Source organism: Porites lutea, chromosome 1 (genome assembly GCF_958299795.1).
Source record: "Porites lutea chromosome 1, jaPorLute2.1, whole genome shotgun sequence".
Taxonomy (NCBI): domain Eukaryota; kingdom Metazoa; phylum Cnidaria; class Anthozoa; order Scleractinia; family Poritidae; genus Porites; species Porites lutea.
The window spans coordinates 53,002,206-53,023,477 of record NC_133201.1 but is presented as its reverse complement, the minus strand read 5'-3'; the positions used below and the strand labels follow the sequence as shown (position 1 = coordinate 53,023,477).

The 21,272-nt window shown below is 40.3% G+C and overlaps 1 protein-coding gene across 1 annotated transcript in view; it reads left to right on the top strand.

The window, feature by feature from the left end:
* LOC140921484 (uncharacterized) overlaps positions 1 to 21,272 on the top strand; it is a 52,066-nt gene that overhangs the window by 22,472 nt on the left and 8,322 nt on the right. Inside the window, exons 22-50 of the mRNA XM_073371490.1 lie at positions 86 to 204; positions 451 to 489; positions 589 to 660; positions 1,163 to 1,228; positions 1,553 to 1,621; positions 2,183 to 2,245; positions 3,064 to 3,172; positions 3,944 to 4,007; positions 5,081 to 5,240; positions 5,368 to 5,409; positions 7,697 to 7,798; positions 8,259 to 8,357; positions 9,474 to 9,788; positions 10,486 to 10,560; positions 10,922 to 11,023; positions 11,373 to 11,474; positions 12,236 to 12,360; positions 12,597 to 12,658; positions 13,624 to 13,700; positions 15,032 to 15,148; positions 15,262 to 15,330; positions 15,931 to 16,046; positions 16,472 to 16,646; positions 17,460 to 17,519; positions 17,954 to 18,210; positions 19,311 to 19,430; positions 19,747 to 19,837; positions 20,378 to 20,464; positions 20,581 to 20,682. Coding sequence (XP_073227591.1) covers positions 86 to 204; positions 451 to 489; positions 589 to 660; positions 1,163 to 1,228; positions 1,553 to 1,621; positions 2,183 to 2,245; positions 3,064 to 3,172; positions 3,944 to 4,007; positions 5,081 to 5,240; positions 5,368 to 5,409; positions 7,697 to 7,798; positions 8,259 to 8,357; positions 9,474 to 9,788; positions 10,486 to 10,560; positions 10,922 to 11,023; positions 11,373 to 11,474; positions 12,236 to 12,360; positions 12,597 to 12,658; positions 13,624 to 13,700; positions 15,032 to 15,148; positions 15,262 to 15,330; positions 15,931 to 16,046; positions 16,472 to 16,646; positions 17,460 to 17,519; positions 17,954 to 18,210; positions 19,311 to 19,430; positions 19,747 to 19,837; positions 20,378 to 20,464; positions 20,581 to 20,682 — 3,056 coding nt within the window. The remainder of the gene's footprint in view (positions 1 to 85; positions 205 to 450; positions 490 to 588; positions 661 to 1,162; positions 1,229 to 1,552; positions 1,622 to 2,182; positions 2,246 to 3,063; positions 3,173 to 3,943; positions 4,008 to 5,080; positions 5,241 to 5,367; positions 5,410 to 7,696; positions 7,799 to 8,258; positions 8,358 to 9,473; positions 9,789 to 10,485; positions 10,561 to 10,921; positions 11,024 to 11,372; positions 11,475 to 12,235; positions 12,361 to 12,596; positions 12,659 to 13,623; positions 13,701 to 15,031; positions 15,149 to 15,261; positions 15,331 to 15,930; positions 16,047 to 16,471; positions 16,647 to 17,459; positions 17,520 to 17,953; positions 18,211 to 19,310; positions 19,431 to 19,746; positions 19,838 to 20,377; positions 20,465 to 20,580; positions 20,683 to 21,272) is intronic.

Genomic DNA, 21,272 nt, shown 5'->3' with positions numbered 1-21,272 from the left:
TGTACATTGCTGATTACATTCTTTGTCAATTGATATTGAATAGCTTGAAAATACAATTTTAAAACCTTCTAATTCCTCTTTTTAGGGTTGTTAGATCCCCCTCTCTCAGATGAAGAAATAGTTGGGAACTACACTTTTGCTGTAAAGAAGGGCATTGCCAAAGTCATGGCCAAAATGGGGATATCGACCCTTCACAGTTACAAGGCAAGTGTTTATGTTAGGGAGGAAAAGAAAATCGACGGCGACGGAGCAAAGGGGAGAACCATCAACAAACTCAACCCACATATGGCGTCAACGCCAGGAGTTGAACCCGGGCCACATTGGTGGGAGGCAAGTGGTTTCACCACTACGCCAACCTTGCTCCCTTGAAATATTGAGCAGCTGTTATTGACTTAGTTTAACTTTATATGGATGATTTATCTATGATTTTATCGTTATTATCATAAACAGGGAGCTCAGATATTTGAGGCTGTTGGACTGGCAGAAGAGGTGAGTACGTCTGTAAAAAAAAGGTTGTATTTCATCACCTGCTGATTGTTTAATTCACTTCTAATCGAGAACACTAACGCAACTATTTTTCCGCTTAAGGTTATTGAGAAGTGCTTTGTAGGAACCGCCTCTCGTCTGAGCGGAGTGACCTTTGAGATCCTCGCAGAAGAGGTATGTAATTACTGTATGCAGAGCTAAAGTACCCGTCTACTATCGTTGTGGAGTGGGGGGGGGGCATGGGAGTCCAAACCCCCCGCTTCCCGTACCTTGCATTTCCGGCTCCCGCCCCTTGGCTTCTTGGCTTCCTCACTTTAACCCTTTTTGTCGGTTGCGAAATATTGAGCTCTGTCGCCCCCCCCCCCCCCCCCTGTATTATCTGGTGCTATATAGTCCGCTTTTGGCCGAGTGTTTTTTTAAATTGGGATTCAATCATGGAATCATCAGTTACTTTAAAGAAGTCAGTCGTGACAGCTTTCAAGATGGTTGTCTCATATCCTTGAGCGCGATAAAACAGCCAATGACCTTCTGTAAAAATTCCTCCGTAAAAGACGCACTAAACGCGGCAGTTACCACAGTAAACAAACTTGAATTTGACTCATTATGTAACACACCATGATCAGTGTACACCGCGAGTAAGTGTAACCACGACTGTTCTCTTAACTTCTTCTTTTAGGCCCTGAAAAAACATGGTATCGCATTTTCAACGCGTGACTGTGACAATGTTCTGGTTAACAACAAGGTATGTTCGTTGTATTAAAGCAACTCATTTTGTATGAGCTTATGCAGGGGTTAAACTTTGGATTTTGCATTGTTTATTGTGACATTTAAAGTTCGTAGAACCAAAAAAATAACCAACTCTAGTTTCAGAAACAAGTAAAATAATAACGCGGATAAAATCGGTCCACACTTTTCATGATCAAAACCTGAAGTCCTCAACTAGTGTTGTAACTTATCCCTGAAAAGTCCTGACGGGCGTAGTAATAAGATATTTTACAAGAGGTAATTAATTTTGATGCAGATTAAATTGATCCAGTTCAGTATCGAGCAACAATGTTTTATTTAGGGTGAATATCACTGGAGAGAAGGTGGAGAGAAACATATCAACGATCCAAGATGCATTGCAAACTTACAGGTCAGTTTATGGAATGATTTATTATATGAGTGACTGTTGAAGCGAATGCAAATTCTGTGTTCTAACTGGCTACCTGAGAGGGCGAGATGGGCCCACCTCACCCGTTCGGAATTTCCCGCCTTCGGTGCCACCTGGCCAGAAAAGTTCCCTTTGGCCATACCGCCAATCTGTTATTTACCAAGCTTGTTCGGGTACTGACTGAGTTGCCTATCCCCTGTGTTCAACTTATAACAGCCAACCCACGATGTAAACCTTTCCGCCATACATTCTATCCTTTTGTTCATCTATGTAACAAGGGGCCTTTACAGCAGTTCAACCAAAGGGATTCAAAGTTCTAAACTTGGTGTGTAAAGAGGTTTTCTTTTGTCAATAGAAGGTAGACGAAAGGGGTTTCTTGACTGTCAAAAATTGTATATAAAAGGGTAAGGGTAAGGGTAAGGGTTGGACCCCGAGGCAGAGTAGTCTTTTTGGCTGAGTAGTCTTTTTAGTTGATATGGCAGCCATTTTGCTGTTTCTTCATTAATGTGTAAGTTTTAAATTACAATTTCTTTCCTCTTGCAGGATGCAGTTCGAATGAAGAGCCAACCTGCTTACCAGAAGTACAGCGAAACCTCCATTGAAGTGGTAAGTACTGCTTCAACCTTTAGTGTTGTAGGCTCGAGTACCAGTCGCTGTTCGGGAAATTAGCCCGCGCTTCATCCCGATAAGTCTCTTCTCGGGGAGGACTGAAAAAGCGATGAAAATCTAGACTATCTGTGACGGAATGAAAGAACTTTTCATTTTCAAATATGTTTATTGATGGAGACGTTTCTGAATTATCCGTGACTGTAAACCTTGTCAGTCTTGACCGTGTCAGTCTTGACCTGGGTGACCTGGCACCCAGGGTAAATAATGGTGGATGAAATATGGATTTCAATTCAAGTGCTTCCGGAACTGGTTCAGTTATAGTTGTTTTCTATGGCTGGCTCCACGAGCAAGGAAGGTGAAGCGAATTCTGCGTTCTGATTGGCTACCCTAGCGGGCAAGATGGACAGGCCTATCTTGCCCGCTCGGGATTTCCCGCTTTGTCCCGCAAGAAAAGATTTTGTTTCGGCCATAATGATATAATAAATCTTTTAACGGCTAGCTTGTTCAGTCAAGATGGCTGAATATTGGCCTCAATCTTGTTTCTGCGCTTTATTGCCGTCGATTTCGTCTTGGTCCCTAAAACTTGGCCAACATCTTATTATCTTGACCACTCGCTTGGTCAAAAACGTAAATATTTGTACCGTACTGGGGGCTCTTTCGTTTTTCTTTTACCCCAACATTGCAGGGCCCATAATTATCCCATCCCTACAGGTTCTTTGAGGATGATTGAAAGATACTTCCAGTTTTCTACCGAAGTACAGACTGAATGATTATTTGCCTGATAGTTTAATAATGATGCAAATAAACTTTTTTAGGTTCGATCCTGTACCCTACGAGGTCAGCTTCAAATTAAATTTGCAAAGAAGCCCTTAGATATTTCAGAAGTTGAACCGGCAGCAGAAATTGTCAAGAGATTTGCCACAGGTATGCGTTTCTGTTTAAAATGCACTTAAAAATAGAATAGTATTTTATTCTTATTTGTAATAAGGATGACAAAAACGTTCATTTTATAAAATACACTGACAGCAGGGCTGTGCTCTAATTAAGCTCTGAACAATCAGGAAGATTTGCCCAGGCAAGAGTAAGTTTTCATTGGCCACTTTCAGCTGCTCCTAAAATGCCCAGAAAACAAAATCGTGCTTGTCTAGTACTAGAGCTATGTCTGAAAAGATTCTCGAATCGTTTTCCAACTGGAGAGAGAATCATTTTGATAGGAAATGAGCTGTAACTGTACACTCCATAAAAGAGAGAGAGAAAGTGCAGTTCCAGAAAATATTGTTTTCTTCCCTGGTGAGGTCAGTGGGAACGCAAAGTGACGACGATAAGTAGTCGCAAAAGCCAAATATTTCGAAGGAAAGTAATCAAAGAAGAAAACTAAAATGGGGTTCCAGATGGTCGGTCCAAGATGCGGAGGTACAAGCGCGTAAACCCCTTTCGAGGGAGAGACAATCGATATTTTCTGAAACCAAAATGCATTAACCCTTTAAGCCCTAAGAGTGATCAGCATGAAGTTTCTCTCTGACATACCAATGCTTTGTAGAACAGAGTGGTCATGAGAATTACGGACATTCTCACACAAGATGAATTTGCTTGATATTTTATCAACTTCTCCCCATTACTACCGTAGGAAATGAGTAGGGGCAACAAATGAGAATTCAAATTTTGATGGTAATTTACGTATTTTAATCTTATTAGGTGCCATGAGTTTTGGATCCATTTCATACGAAACCCATACAACACTTGCCAAAGCCATGAACAAGTGAGTAGGTGAACTACCGTTTCATTTTTAACCTGAAAGTCAATTTCGCTTAAGAGGACTGGTGAGTTAAAGGAACTGATAATTGTGTACAGTATTTTTGTTGCTTAAGAGTGAACTGGCAAGAAGGAAATTTAATCAACCACTTCAGCGGCGGCAACAAAGATGTGAAAATCCTTGTTAAGGGTTTTTCCAGATTGCCCAAGTTGTCAAAGTAGGCGAAATCTCTGTGTGCATGAATTCTTAAGGAATGTTTCCAAGTTCAAAAAAAGAAAGAAAGAAAACAAAACATGGTAAGGTCTTGTGTGTACGTTTCCTATCCACGTTGCAATAGAAAATTTTACATCGTAATCGAGCAGGGGGATGGCCAAAACCTTTCCCAAAGACGTATTTAGGTAAATAAACTTATTAGCCAAATCCATCGTGGTTGCTCACGCCTGGTTTCCATATGATCGCTGCGATTGCTGAGAAAAAAAGTTCAGCTATCGCAGCAATCACAGCGATCATATGGAAACCATATGATCGCTATGATCGCTGCGGTCGCTGAACTTTTTTTCTCTCAGCGATCACAGGGATCACAGCGATCATATGGAAACCATATGATCGCTATGATCGCTGCGGTCGCTGAACTTTTTTTCTCTCAGCGATCACAGGGATCGTAGCGATCATATGGAAACCAGGCTTTAGGGCGCTACCACTTATTAGAACTCAGTTACCGCCCAGACCAGTCCAGCTGGGAAAAGAATTTCATAATTAATCAGGATTGTTGATTTAATAGTAATGTATGGCAACTTTTAGCGGAAACTCTCGAATTTTTTTATTATTATTATTATTTTCAAAATATGCCGTTTTGGCCGCTCGGTTTGACACGGTAGGAAACGGTCGGGCGATGAAGCAGCCAGTCCGTTCTTCAAGCAAAGCGTCATGTGAAGTAGGACTGGCTCGAACGTTCTTTCTGTACTTCCAATGTGTTTGGAGGCCCGCTAAGTTTTCCCTAGTTTTTACTTTGACTGTGCGCCCTTAACTCCCCAAGTGAAATCAGAAATGTTAACATTTTAACGGCTACCTTTTTTTAGAATGGGCGGCAAAAGCAACACAGGTGAAGGTGGCGAGGATCCTATAAGAGGAAGTGACCCAGAAAACAGGTCAGCTATCAGACAAGTTGCTTCAGGAAGGTTTGGAGTAAATGCATGGTACTTAGCAATGGCTGAAGACTTGCAGATCAAAATGGCACAGGTAAATAAGGGCTTGAGAAGCCGCGATTTCAAAACTAATGTCACACGAAATTTAGAACGTGTTCTTTTGACAAATGCGGCTACAATGATATAACTAAGCAAGGCAAATTTCTCACATGATTTCCTAGGGAGCCAAGCCTGGTGAAGGCGGAGAGTTACCCGGATACAAGGTAAATATGTAATGACTTCTTGCTCACTTACCCTTAAACAGCGGCGAAAGATTCTTGGACTGTACAGTATGTTGCCCAGTATCCGGACGGTACCAGTATCCGGACACTTAAAACAAAAACTCAGTTTTTGAGGCGCCCTTTTCAGTTATCGGTAAACGAAGTATTTCGAATGAAAGCTGAACATTTCGGCTTTAAGATGAAGGTTTTGGCGAGTTGAAAGCTTGCGAAACAGTCGCAGAAGACGCCGTTCTGTTCAGGTGAATAAACATTTCATGGCTAATATTTACGCTGTTTACTGCGCAGTAAAATTAGTGCTGCTCACAAAAGGGTTGGTAATATGTCATATTTTCCAGGAAACGGTTTTATATTTACGTGAAGATACTTAAAGAAGTCAGGTTCTCAGAAAGTTTATTAATTCTTCTTGAAATTCGATTTGTTTGGAATAACGGAGCCCAGAAACATTCACCAAGTATTGATGTCAGGTGCCCAGTATCCGGACAGTTTTTTCTTTGCTGTACAGAATCGATGAATTAGCCGTGTACATTATCCGGATAAGATTTATTTCATATCTATAACTATAATTAAAGCTTAGGATATATGATATAGTCGTAAAATGGAATTCTACTCAACTCCGTACGGAAATTTTCTTCACTCATTCCGAGGCGACTTGATTTCGTGTGCGCCTCTTGTTTCGCGTGACTGCATTTTCTATATATAACCGAGAGCGTCGGAGTTGAACCTGGAATTCTCATACTTTCCCCAGTTGTGACTGCTAGAATGGGGTTGCAACGGTCTGAAAAATGTCACAAAGGGCTTGAGAGATGTGAAAGAAGGAGGAATTAGTGCTAGAAAAGCAGGGTTATTGTAGGGTCTGTAGGGACTGAGCGTGGAGAAATCAACACTGCAAGTCAGACTAAATAGAAGGGTGACCTTTGACCGTCGCATTGAGGTCCCTTCGCCAAGCTTTTTTTTTTTAAATAAAAAATGAAGAAAAAAATTCGTTTGCAGATTGGGTAATTGAGCTAGCAAACCGCGGCTTCGGCATGTCCACGGATGCCTTCCTTAAATCAGTGGAAAACTTCCTAGACAAGGAAGTAAGAATTATGCTATTAAACAACCGCTCGCGTTCCCCACCATACCCCAGTCATTTTTTATTTTTTATTTCGTGATGCTAGGTTATATTTTTGGAATCGATTGCGAGACTACTTAGCAAGTGCAAGAGAAGCTTATAAGTCGTTTTCCTGTCGAAATTTATGTATAATTACGTTGTCATTGTTGTGTCCGGATACTGGGCCAGCTGTCCGGATACTGGGCAACATAGGAGCTCTGCAAAAGTATTAATTTCGCGATGGAACCAGAGGCAAAAAAGTTAAACTGTCTTTAGTCATATTAAGGACTAAATAGATTTTCTCTGGGCCAAATTTCAGAGCTCTTGCGATCAACAAAGGAAAGTTATTGCAATGTTAAACTGAAGTGTCCGGATACTGGGCAACATACTGTATTGTAGTCATACTCATTGCGCTTTTTGTTTTGTTTTTGGATAACACAATTCCCTTACATTTATATTATTTTATTTTCTGTTGTTATGTGACGCTGATTACTAGGTTGCAGGTGTGATAGTTCTTTTTTAAGTCTTCTTCCTCGGTTTTATCGCAATTGGTTTTGGGCTTAGATATGCACAGAGATTTTGAGATACGTATGCAGCTATTTCGAGAAAGGTTGTCGGAAAAAAATGTGCACGCGACAATCCCGAAAGCCGATAATATGGGACATGATCAACACACTGTTCCTGACACTGTAGCTGGCAAACCTACTTTTGTTGCTTTACTTTAAAACTCGCATACATACCTTAATGGCCTCTCGTGCAATTCTTTCAAATTTCTTTAAAGAACAGTGAACTCAAAACCACCCACAATACCTTTCAGGATTGACGCGTGCACTTTTTCCGACAACCTTTCTCGAAATAGCTGTATGCTTTGCCGCATTTGTGTTTAACATTAAGACACCAAACAGCAACCAACCGAAGACTTAGGCTCATCTTTGTGTAGGACCATTTACAGCTTGTGTCTGTGTGTTGTCTATATTAAACACAGGAAGTGACTTAAAAGGAGTCCTTTTCTAATTTCCAGGATATATTTTTAAGGATACTTGCGGTGGTCGGAAGATCAATCTTGATAATAAACGGAACAATTTTTTGGATTGCCTTCTTTGAGCTGTTTGAAAAGTTTTAATGTTCTAGTGTTTTTTGTGTTCTAATTGCTGTTGTATGTATTATTTTTCTTAACAGGTTTCCAAAGAAATTGCGAAGACTCGCAAGTCTGTTCCTGGTGTGGGTTTAATTAGTCCGCCTCCTCATCACGATATCTATTCCATTGAAGACTTGGCTGAGGTACATTAGATTAGAATATAATTCTAGTTCTAGTTTTATTTAAGTTGAAACACAGTGTTGTGTATTTCGAGCAAAGAAGCGTGGGCACTGATTTTCTGCTTGTGTTATAACCATATTTGTCCTTGAAGGCAGGAAATGTTTACAGAGAGTTAAAGTCGGTTGATAGGCTTGATTTGCCCGCTTTTTTCATTCTCGGGCTCATTCCCCCAACAGCGGATGCTTATCAAGACTATGAGTTAATGATGTGCTCAAAAAGCTTGCGCGAAAGATGTAAGGACATGTCTCCCCCTCCCCCGCGTCCCGAGCATATTTAAGCAATCCGTCATAATCCCGTGTTGACGCGTCCCAAACATTAAGCTGAAATTTTTGACAGTAGTGTAGCGGCCCTGTTGTTGAAGTGTATAGCAGCCTTTGTTATTCCCAGACAGTTGATACTCAGTTTTTATTATCATTATTTTAGCTCATTTACAACCTGAAATGTTCAAATCCTGAGGCCCGTATTAGTGTGAAGCTGGTGTCTGAGGTGGGAGTAGGGGTGATTGCTGCTGGAGTTGCAAAGGTAGGCCATGTGATATTATATTCGTACTTGTAGTAATAACCAAAGGTTAGGGAGTGCCGGCGGGTGAATTTCAGGCTTCTTATTAAAGTTCAAAACGCTTTTGCTCTAATTCTGGTGCTTTGCGTATGTTTCACGGGAAGGTTGTGACGTAAAAGACCAAACGGCAGGGCTGTTTTTAAGAGGCGGGAGCCAGGGATTTCCCCCGGCTACTATGAACGTGGCCTTCGGCTTCTTTCATAGGAAAATAGAAGAAAAATAGAACCAAAAGAAATCCGTAGCCGTTTGATTCCCCGCCTACTTGTTGTATTTACCTGGCCCGGGTTGCTCGAAGCATGGTTAGTGCTAACCAGCGTTAAATACCATGGAAACCTATACATTTTGATACCTCTTAACCAACGGTTAGCGCTAACCAGGCTTCGAGCAACCGGCCCCAGCTGGCAACTTGAAATCTTAGTGACAAACCTGATTTAACGAATACTGACTACATACGTGTCAAGCATGCGTAACAGCAACCTGAAGATTACGATCGGTTTGGATTCCAAATGGGTGGTTTAGACGGTTTCATTGCGGTTTAGCTTGTTTGTAAAGTAGTCGTATGTGTTTGAACTGGTGTTAAGCATTTATAATTTCTTGGTAGCATTTTTAATTTACCATTTTCCAAGCCACATAGCTTCGGTAGCTACAGTATAACGGAAGAGCCTCTAAAACTATAGTGCCGAGGTAGAAAAACAAATGTCACTAAGTACCAAATCACCCGAATATTACTAATGGAAACCTCGAATTGACAAAATCAATTCAAATACTTTAGTAATATTATACTAAAAATTAAACTTGCTTTTTATTGTAGTTTGTATTGTTTGTGGTAGGACTGTAATGCTAGCCTGAATTTCATCCGATTGCTTCGAGTCGTTTTCTCCTCTTCACTGAGGGATTAATAACGACTCGAAGTAATCGGATGAAATTCAAGCTACTGTAATGCAATGTACTGTAATTTATCGTAAGAAAATATAATTTTAAAGTTATTTAATGTAAATTCTGTTGTTTAGGTGTTGTTAGAGATTAAAAGAAAATTAACTTTAAAAATATATCTATCTTATTTACTCTTCTTCCACAAAGGGTCACTCTGAACACATCACAATTTCCGGTCACGACGGTGGAACAGGAGCAAGCACATGGTCAGGAATTAAACATGCTGGATTACCATGGGAACTTGGGATCGCAGAGACCCATCAAACTCTTGTACTGAACAATCTTCGACGAAGAGTTGTCCTGCAAGTTGATGGACAAATACGCACAGGACGTGATGTTGTGATAGGAGCTCTTTTAGGTGCTGACGAGTTTGGGTTCTCCACTGCTCCGCTTATTGCCTTAGGATGTACCATGATGCGAAAATGTCACCTGAATACATGTCCTGTTGGAATAGCCACACAGGTAAAAGACGCCTTTTGATTCTAAGACGCGGACGACTCTCGAGAACGAGATTTTCTCAGCGTCATTTTGGCGGGAAAACGCGATAGCCGTCGTCAAAGGTTGCCGTCGCCATTCTACTACGGATTTTAGAGATGGGAACGAGTTATGAAATTTTAGAAGTGTTATCATTTTGCAATCGGGAGAGGGCTTAACCTCCTTCAATAAAAACAAAACCAGTGTTAAATTTTCTGGTGAAACAGTAACATAAAACTTTCCAGGGTGTCTATGTTTTGAGAATACGCGCAAAAATCTTCAAGTCAAATGTGGTCCTTTTAGTCGTCTTCGTCCTCAAATCTTTTAAAGGTCTCTATTAGGTCAGCAGGCAAATTTTAACTGCTGTCTGACATTTCGTGATAAGATTGTATAGCTCAGACGAAGTCTTTTCTGATCGCCATGTAATATTCGCCTCGTTATAAGCGTTAGATAGGTAAGGAAATTTTTTTTATTTCTGGCCGGAGCTAAAACCCATGACCTCCACGATTTGTGCTGATAACGACGGTAAAATGTTAAGCTCGGTGAATACATCCTTGAGAAAGATGTTATGTTTATTTCATGTTATGGGCTTAAGACGAAGAAAGTGTTTGAACTGAAACGAACATTGCATCAGCTCTGTACGCATAGTGCAAAAATATATTATTGTGTTGTACTTCCATCGCAGGATCCAGTGCTCAGAAAGAAGTTTGCTGGTAAACCAGAGAATGTGATCAACTTCTTTTTTATGTTAGCCGAAGAGGTAAGAGCCCTAGAACATATTTCCTTTTATTAACTTGTGGTCATTCCCGCAAAATTTTTGTTACAGTAACCTCTGGTTACTGCGGTAAAGGAACTTGCCTTGGACTCTTATGTTCAGTGTTCTGTGCGTCAGAAATATTTTTCACTTGTGGAAGAAACATGGACACATTTATGTTGTTATATAAATGCTCTGCGTTTTAAGGTGGCGCCATTATTAATACAGGCCCATTGAACTAGGACAAACTTTTTGTTATAATATCGGAGGCACAATGCTAATAGTGGTCGCAAGGACGTGACGTACATGCATCTCAACAGCTGCCTTGTTCACCGTATTCTTTTCTTGGTATTTCTTCATCGTTCAGGTTCGTGAATTCATGGCTAAAATGGGTTTCCGCAAAATGAATGAAATGATTGGAAGATGCGACTTATTGGAACCTGCGGACCCCCTTAATGATAAAGTGAAGGTCAGTCAAGTCAATTCGCCATTTGTACATCTCCCATATTACACCTTGTTAACCCCGCAAAACTTTGCATAACCGTTGTTTTTTCTTTCTTCTGGGTATTACAGTCTTCCCAAGAGAGGTAAGAGACAATTCCTATTGCTTTTTTTTTTTTCTGGGGGGTGGGGGAGGGGGGGGGGGGGCAAAGAAAAAGGTGAATTATGGGAAATGTGCAATTATTATTATTTTGCCGCCTGCCGTGGTTCAAAGTGTAAAAATTTAATCTAAGTGCTCGTAGTATTCTTCTACATTTAGAGACGAGTTGATAAAACTTTTCTTAATACAAATGAGTGTCTTTTCTTCCTTTTATCAGTTGCTGGACTTCAGTCCCATCTTGATGACGGGTAATGAACTGAACCCTGGTGATCATCTGGGAGGAAGTGAACCGCAGAATCACAAACTGGAGCTAAGAAAGGTGAGTTATGAGTATCAAATACAAAGATATCACAAAACGCTTATCCACGTTATTTAACCCTTTAAGCCCCAATATCCACATACAAATTCTCCAAACTGATCTCTATATATTTCCTTAAAGAATGAGTTGAGAGAATTTGACAAAAAATCAAAGCATTTTCTCTTAGGTGATCATTTTATTAATTCTCATAACCTAGTCTCTTGACAATATATGGATGTCATTGGGAGAAAATTGATGTTGGTCACTATTGGGACTTGAAGGGTTAAAGGGACAGGTTCACGGTTCAACGCATGCTCATTAATTAAATTACTTTTTTCCAATTTATTATTTATTCTATCGGTTAATAATCCCAGTCACATGTATCTCAGCGATCTCAGAGTGTATTTCAAAGTAGAGGTGTATTTCAGAGTAACGTGAAGTGGGATGGAGGAGAGCTAAAATCAAAGAAAAATTAGTGGATTATGTCAACACTGCCAACGTTGAATTTATTGTTGACCCGAAGGTTTTATTCCATGGTTGATGAATTTACAGCTATTTGCACATAATTTGATCAAATGACTACCAGGGGAGTGTGCAGATTGGTTCTTTGACAACATTATGACATGATCATGTTGCTGCATAGATGATACAGCATGTCCCGGCAGAAAAACAGCATTTTGATTAATGAGCATGCGCTGAACCGTGAAACCCTCCATTTAAATCCACTAATACTGTTACGGCTATAAAGTCAGTTTGTCACATATTGTGTTTAATATTGATAGGACAACCAACTCATCAAAGCTGCAAAAGAGATCCTGAATGGCAGTATAAAGAACTTGTATTTGGAGATGCCTGTTTTGAACGTTGACCGAGCATTTGGTACCACTCTAAGTTACCACATTGCAAGGTAAATGAATACAAAGTTTCTTCTGTGACCTTGTCATCATAGACGTTATTTTTGGAGCTTTCGGTTCGTTGGTCGTGAAATGAGAGGAAATTATGTGCGGTGAAGATTCGTCCATTCTGGTTGATTGATGTATTCGGTGATTGAAACCCCCAGATGACTGCAGTTAAACCTTAACACGAATGACAAGTAAATATTAGGAATGTTATACTATGCGTTTCGAATTATCTTATCATTAGGACATTTGGCGAGAAAGGTCTTCCCGATGGAACCATTCACATCAAAGCTAAAGGATCTGCAGGCAAGTGCTTAGCTCGCGCAACTATACTGACCACTCCAGAAAATCCCATAACATGCCATAATACTCTTTGTTTGTCACCCCAAAATTTTGCATAAGCATTGTTTTCAGTTTCTCTTGGGGCCATTTTAACTCCCAAGAGAAACTTGAAGACAATGGTCATGCAAAATGTTGGGGTGATAAACAAAGAGCATTATGGTACGTTATGGTATTTTCTGGAGTGGTATATTGGGCATTTGATCTCGAAAGACTTGTCTCCTTCTTCGTCTATGGTATCCTTTTCCCAATGTGCCAAGTCTTCATAGCCAATGACATCACGGCCTAAGTAAACCACGATCAATAACATCGCGATTTAATTGACCAATCAGTAAATAACTAGAGTTTAATACTATGAACTCACCTTGACTCTAAGGTGACTATCGCACAGGTTGTTGAAACGTTAGTCGCTGTGAACAAATGTGCTTTTCAGTCACCTGGATGATCATACTGTAAATGACTTAATAAGCGCCCACTCCCATTAAACGCCTCTTATCGAATAAATGCTCCTTCTACGCTGTTAAAATTGTATTAGACGCTCCTCCGGCTTTGCGTATTTCATTCTGTTCAATGTCGAGTTCAAAGTAGTAAGGATAGACTAGCGACAGCAACACAATAACCCTGAGCGAGGATTCTGACATCGATGTTGGGATTTGAAAGAGCAATATGGATTTTCAGACGGCGTAGACGTATCAATTGATGGAGTGGATATTCTGCTATATTTAAACCCTCTTGATATTTTTGCCGAAAGCATATTAATTTTGTTGAACTTGTTACAGTTAGGAGAATAAACGCCTCTCTCTTTTAAAACTCCCCCTATGCCCACGCTTAGACCCCTAAAGTTAAGTAGACGCTCCTGACGTTTATTAGGTCATTTACGGTAATCATCCTACTTACATTTTAAGTATTGTTGCGTTTTCTTCCCATGACAGGTCAGAGCTTTGGTGCATTCCTTTCTCCCGGTATCACCCTTGAACTGGAAGGTGACTCAAACGACTACGTAGGCAAGGTATTATCCAATTATCCAGAGCACAACTTAATTGTGTCAGCTGTGGGTCAGTCTCCACAGCACTACACTTAAACCTTGTGGAGTCAGGGTGGTTGAGTAGTTAGAGCCCTGGACCGGGTTGCTCAAAGCTGGGCTAAGATAGCCCAGGGTTAGTGCGAAATTTGAATTCAGATATGAAAGCTTCAAACTTAAATTCACTTTAATTCTTTTTGTCAACAAGTTGATGATTGGATGCTTTTCAAAATAACAGAGAAAATTATCTGAGAAAATTCTTTTGAAAATTTCTTTTGAAAAGAAAAAGAAACCCGGGTTAAATTTAACCCTGGGTTAAGCGCTAATCGACCCTCGAAGAACTGGGCCCTAGACTCGGAAACTGGGGCCCCGAGTTTAAGTCCCATCCTGACCGCTTGCTGGATTTGTTCTCTCTGGTCCCGAGTTCAAATCCTCGGCACGCGTGTAAAATAGCCAACTAGATCCCCTCCTACCAGTTGGGAATGTCCAAACCGTTTTCCACTTACAGGGTTCTATCTAGGGTATTTGGGGGCTAGAAGTCCCCCCCCCCCCTAAAATGCCAAGCTTCCCCCCAAAAAAATATTGTTATCATTACGGTCTATAGGTAACTATATCGGAAAAATCATCCAGACGCGACGAGTTCATTGCACACACTATAACATTTCTCAAAACTGTGTATCAAAATGCACCTGATTGCATCCCAGCGCATATTCATTTCAAATCATTTCTGGGGGGCGGGGGCATGCCCCCGGACCCCCCTAGGAAGCTATAGTACACTGTTCTTGTAAAGTAGATGTGCATAATCGTTATCCCTTGTCCATCTCCTGTTTAGTTAGCTTAAGGAAACAGCCGACATTTCGAGACGCCACCACTAGTTGCCCCGCGAAATGCCGACCAAGAAATAAGCGCTGAAATTTAATTCTGATGACGTGTCTCTACCCAAATTTGGGTACTGCTTCTGGTTAGCTGAAGAAAATTTTCCTCGCGGCACCTCCAATCAGAAGCACTATCCCGATGTGGGTAGTAACACGTCAACAGTATAGAATTTCTGCGCTCGTTTCTCAGACATCATTTCGCGGGGAAACCAGTCGAAAGCATGCTAAAAGTCTATTGACATGAGATTACTTCCTCCATTTGAATTTTTCTGACAGAAAACTTTATAAAGCAATATGTCAAGATTCAAATTGGGACAGCTATGACCCAAGTGTGTTAAGGATGTGTTTTTCCGGGAATTACATTGTTTTAAAACAGTAATAGGAGAAAGACATTGTGTAATTCTAAAGAGGAAATGTGTTTTGTATAAATGACTCACCTTTCAGGGCTTAGCTGGAGGCAAGATTATTGTTTATCCAAGTAGCAACCACCCAAGCGATTTTAAAGCAGAGGAGAACATCATTGTTGGAAATGTTTGTTTCTACGGTGCTACTGCAGGCAAGGTAAAAAATACTACATTGAAAAGTGTTTGAATTTCAGTTATTCAAGTTGCTGAGGTAAATTTTGCAGTCTAAACTGTGCCCTCGTAATGATGTAAATTTTTCTTGGTGTACAGGCCTTCGTAAGAGGCATAGCCGCTGAACGATTTTGTGTTCGAAATTCTGGAGTGACAGCAGTGTGCGAGGTAAGGCAGGTTTTAGCATTAAAATTGTCTTAATTTGTTGGCCATTTATACCATGGCATTGCGAGCTCGTGGTAGAGTGAAACCAATACTCAGGGTCTCATAAAAGGTTGTTTTGAACGGCTTGAAGGATGGGCACGTATAAATGATGGCCTCCCCTACTGTAAGACAGCTAGTGTGTAAAATTACTTGCAAATAAGAGCTGCGATAATAAAGACATTTTGAGTCACGTTTCGGCAAACAGCGAACGTCAATATGTACAACGTGACCATGTTGTGTCATACTTAGTTGTTGTTTACTCTTCATTTTATCTAAACGTCAAATAGAAAAATTCATGTCAGGATCATTCACAAGAATTATTTTGGACAGTTTTCATCTGCTCGTTTCCTAATTTGCAAAATTTTAAACTTGAATTTGATGTTTGTCATTAGTCGTTTGCGCGAGTCTAAATCTCTCTAATGCTATTTCGTTGGGCGGCAATTTATGCCCACAAGGTAGATTTTATCTGCAAAATGATAGCTTGTGGTACTAACTTTTCCGGACGTGCTCTCTACACTGCAACGTGTCTGTGTGTGACTGATTTCTGTGCTTATGTACATTTAGGGCGTGGGTGACCATGGCTGTGAATACATGACTGGGGGTCTCTGTGTTGTACTTGGTTCGACTGGTCGTAATTTTGCTGCTGGGATGTCAGGAGGCGTGGCTTATGTTCTTGACAGGTATGGAAATTATTCTAAAATATTGCTAGTAGAATAATGAAATCTAAAAATCCACAGCCATCTGACAATTAAGAGTAGAAAATAAATAAAACGAGGTCGTAAATGGTTATCATTGTTATAAAACCAAGTTTTGGTTTATTACGTTGAGAAAACTGATTTACTTCTGCCCTGTTACAGAGTCATAGTCGTGTAATTTTAATATTAAAATTTTGAACACATTGGTAGGTTAAATGTCAAGATTAATTAGGCGAATCAACAAGGTAATTAAAGAAAGGAAAATGAAAAAAATCTGCCAACATATTGATCTTTCACCATTCAATCTTAGTATCTTTAATTCGTTTCGAACCAGTTCGTGTTTTAGCGTGCATTTAGGGAGTTGTACAAGTTTACCACGTTTGACAAATGCTATGTCCTTTGATTAATAGGAAAAAGAACTTTTCATCGCTTTGTAATCAGGAGATCGTTGACCTTGAGCCTGTAACTGGATCAGATGCGGACCTGGTCAGGGGACTGGTACAGGAACATCAACAGTTGACTGGTTCACCAGTTGCCGAGCGTTTGTTGGAGGACTGGAACTACTCTGTCAAGTTGTTTGTTAAGGTGTGGTTAGTAGAGAACTTAAGATACAAGGACTAGGACAAGGTTTGACCTAAATTTTTTCGCGTATTCTCAAAATCAGGACACCCCGGAAAGCTTCATTTTAATATTCTTAACTAGAAAAGTTTAAAACAACGTTATTTCTATAATCTGTTCATGTTGTCCTTCAGCATAATTAAAAATATAAAACTGTTCTAGTGAGGCCTTTAACTGCTGTTTAAAAAGTAAAATCTAAAATCCAAGCTTTCGCCGATCAACGGCATCATCAGGGATGATGTTATTTCTGTTAAAGGAGGTTAACCCTTTTCCGATTGCAAAGTGATAAGACTTCAAACATTTGATAACTTGTGTCCGCCACTAAGACATTCTCGCTACAACCGGTAGTAGATTAACGACGGCTATCGCGTTTTCCCGCCAAAATGACGTGTATTACTTAGTATTGAAACATTCTCTCGTTATCGTAGCCGGCTGAGAAAAAAAGTTGACATTTCGCGACAACACTACAGTACTGGTTTCCCCGCGAAATGACGTCTGAAAAATGAGCGCAGAAATTCCATTCTGAAGTAGCGTCACTATCCAGATCTGAGTAGTGCTTCTGATTGGTTGAAAATGTGACGTGTAATCAGTTTGGAATTTTTGCTGTCGTTCCTCAGACGTCATTTCGCCGGGAAACTAGTGACGGCGCCGCGAAATGTCAATTGTTGAATTTTTTCTCAGGCTAGTTCTTCGTAGTCGTCCTTGTCTTGTAACTAGTGTTCTGTATGTTACTTCTGTTTCCCGTTTTGTCACTGATGGCGCTGTCTTATTTTATTGCAGATTATTCCTCGTGATTACAAGCGAGCTCTTCAGCAGCTCAAAGAAGAGGAGGAGGCTGAGGTAAATAATTGTTTAATCAAACTTTGGATACTTTCAGTTGACTGTTTGTTTGTATTTTTTTTTTAATTTGAGAGGCTCTGATACCATAACTTGGACGAGAACATTGCAAAACGTTTATCTAAGAGAACTATTTAATATTAATTATTGGTGACAAAGGCAGTGTAAAAGAAAACTTCCGCATTCTCCCAGCAGAAAGCAAACTTCCATTTTTAGTTCCGACGTTTGACGTACACATTAAAGTTTCTACAATTAATTTTGCCCCGCGTTGCTAGTTAGTTAAGCCCAAAGGCCAGCCCCTCGACTGCGCAATCTTGGTTACATATCACAACGACAGTCTTTAGCTCATTTGACCATGGATAATCCATGATATAACATTCGCCCTAGAGCTGTTGTTTATCTTTTTTTATTGTTATTGTTGTATTTTCGCTCTCCAGAAACTCAAGAAGGATCTCCACAGCAGTGAGACCCATGGAGAAAAAACAAATGGCGAGAAGGGTAATGGTGAAAAAACAAACGGGGAAAAGGCAAATGGAGAAAAGACGAACGGAGAAAAAACGAATGGAGAGAAACACGAAGATTCTCCTCCGCCAGTGAAAAAACAAACCGATTCTGGGTTGGTTGATATTGAAGCAGCAATTCCTGATACAACTATGGATCAAAAGGTTATTGACAGAGTCCTGGACAAAACCAGGTGCGTGCATTTACAAACAGTTACAGATCGCTCTATAAATATTTCTACTTGATATCTGTCAGCATAAAACTGCTGAAACACTGGTGAATAGAATTTTCTGGGCTTTAATTTGTTGTGGCTTGTCAAAGCAAGCCACTCAAATGGGAACGAAGGAGAGAAAACAGAGACTTGAAAATGAAGTTACTGATAGGCTAGGGTTCAAGTTAGGTTTTGGTCATTATTTTTGCCATTTTCCCGTTTCCCGATTTCCCCTTTCCGTTTCCCGCTTCCCGTTCTCTGTTTTAGTATCATCCATTTTTTGCCATTAACCACTATTTTCGTTCAAATTCTCGGGTTTTGCACGCGCACTTTCTTGTACACTTTACATCAGCGGAGTCATCGGCGGTGGGCATGTTTGACAATAGGGAAGATCGATGATACAAGGAAGAGCAAGAGACTTAAATGTAATAGTTTAATTTCAAAAAAAGAGAGTGGATGATTTTTTTATAGCTTGTTTTATGGCTAATAAAAAATTTCAGACAAAGCAGCAGTAAAGCGTAATAATATATTTTTATGGTTGTTTGGTTCCGGTTATAAGTAAGGCCTTATTTATATGGAGAAACGTTGTTCCGGGAAAGAGACTCACCCACCCAGCCGAGTCAACCTAAGCAAGCGTTTATATGAGAAAAAAAATAACCCCTTTGCCAGAGCTAACAGTGCATGCGCTTGTTCTGATTGTCTCGGTTTCACCGAGTTGGCCTGACAATGAAGTAGCCTGTACACAGACCGTTTTTTTGTTGTTTTTGTTTTTTTATTCATTTATTTTTTTTTTTTTTAATGACGCGCGCCCGACGGACTTTGAAGAGAAAATAGAGGGTCTGTTAACAGGCTAGCAAGGAAGATGAGCCTACCATCAAAAAGGGTGACCCGGCTTCCTGGGTCACTCTTCAAGCCGAGCCACCTTGTGTTTATTTTGTAAACCTTCGCCTCGTTTTGTAAACAAAACGAAAAATTAGCTCGCCTAGGCCAGTGACTGACCCAGACCAAATTTTCTCCATATATGCGGGTCCTAACTTTTCCCATCCGCTCTGACTTCTTGTAACTCAATTCTATTATGGCAGAGGATTTGTTAAATACTCCAGAAGTAAAGTGAAGTATCGTCCGGCAAAGCAACGAATGAAGGATTGGAATGAGATTTACTACAACAAAGGCAAATCAGAGTTAAAAGAACAAGCTGCTCGGTAGGTTTGTGACTTTACATGGCATAGATAGTTGTGTTGGGTGAAATTTCGTGACTTAAGCCCGCAGGGAACTATATCCTCACTCGATTTAAAACGCATCACTCTCAAACTTGGCAGTTTTACTAATTTAAAGGCGCTTTTCCCAGCGGAGTTGACGGTCTTTCCCTAACTTGTCTCCATGTTGAAAGATGAAAAAACCTTGGAAAGGAATAACTGAGCGAAATTGCCAACTGGAATGTATAGAATACACAGTGGACAGAACGTAAACTTGACAGTACATGACCAAATTTTTTTATGTACGTGCTTTTTTTAACAGATGTATGGAATGTGGAGTTCCGTTCTGCCAGTCTCACACAGGTTGTCCTCTAGGAAATATCATCCCCAGATGGAATGACTTGGTGTTTCAGGTAACAAAAAAACAGCTGCACAGTACTTTATATGCTTGACCTTAAGGTCAATCCTCTCGATCCTCTCTGCAGTGGGACGTTGGTCAAACTTTTTCCGATTGGTCGTTTCTGTTACAGAAACTTAAATTTCGAAATAAATTCGGGAGTCCCCGTACTCGTTTAGAAGCGGCAGCAACTTGTAAGTGCGCAATAATTCCCTGAAATAGCAATGTGATTATATATTCGAGTACGTGGTTTGAACATGCTTCCGACAATTATTTCTTTTTCTGCACTGTGAATTAGTCTATATTTAACGAAAGTTACCGATCATTTTAACATAAGAGAAAAAGATGATAGGTCACCATACTTGTTTAAGAGAAAAATATAATATAAATTTACCTCTCCGGGGAGCTCCAGCAACAAGGCAAAAGCCGTCATGTTTTAATGTGTGCGCGCTAATCACGCGAGAAATTATGCGCAGTGAGGATGCATAATACAGTACTCAAGAATAACCTTGAGTAATAAAACGTTAGAACTGAAACGGACTCCTAACATTTTTAGGATAAATGGAAAGAAGCATTGGATCGACTGCTACTTACAAACAACTTTCCGGAGTTCACCGGTCGTGTTTGCCCTGCCCCATGCGAGGTAAGCAAAAGATTCGGGTTTTTGAGATGGATGATAGTTCCGAGCTAGTCGTCGTCTGGCTCCCATAACCACGCCAGTTTTACTTATCAGTAATAGTTCTCAAAATGTTTTTACAGGGCGCCTGTGTTCTAGGAATCAATGCTGAACCAGTGACAATCAAGAAAATCGAGTGCGCGATCATCGATCATGGATTTGAACAAGGATGGATCACACCACAGGTGAACAATAAGTGGCATTGTCAACATACAAAATATAGAAGTGTACTTGTCTATTGGTGTAAGACTCTCATACTTGAATGTGTTTGTAGCTTGCAGGGTTGCAGTTAAGTTGAATTTAAATTATCGAATCGTTGGAGGCCAGCTTGTGACATCCTTGGCGGATTTTTAGAGAAGTGTGGTTTTTATCACACACGGCTGGGAGTATGGGTTCGAGTGTACGGTGGAGGTTTAAGTCACGTGGTGTTTCAGATTTCAGTTTTTTGTTGCCATTCGCCATTACCTGACCTGACCTGATCTGCCCCGTCCACCCACCCACCCTTTTTTCTGGTGATGAGGGGTGAGGGATGGGGGGAGTTTGCTGTTTTAGCATTTGAAGTAGTACCTGACTTCTGGTTGTTATTGTATGTGGTTCAGCTTTTTGGCAGCCACTGGTGTTGATATTACAGTTCAGGCTGAATTGTTGGCTTGGCATGACTCCCATTGCCGGTTAATTTCCCATTTGTGTGTGGGAAGTTAAGTAGTTACTTCGCTTTAGTCCTTGTTGCCCATCCATTTTTTGTCGTTTTACAGCTATTATAAAACCGAAGTTT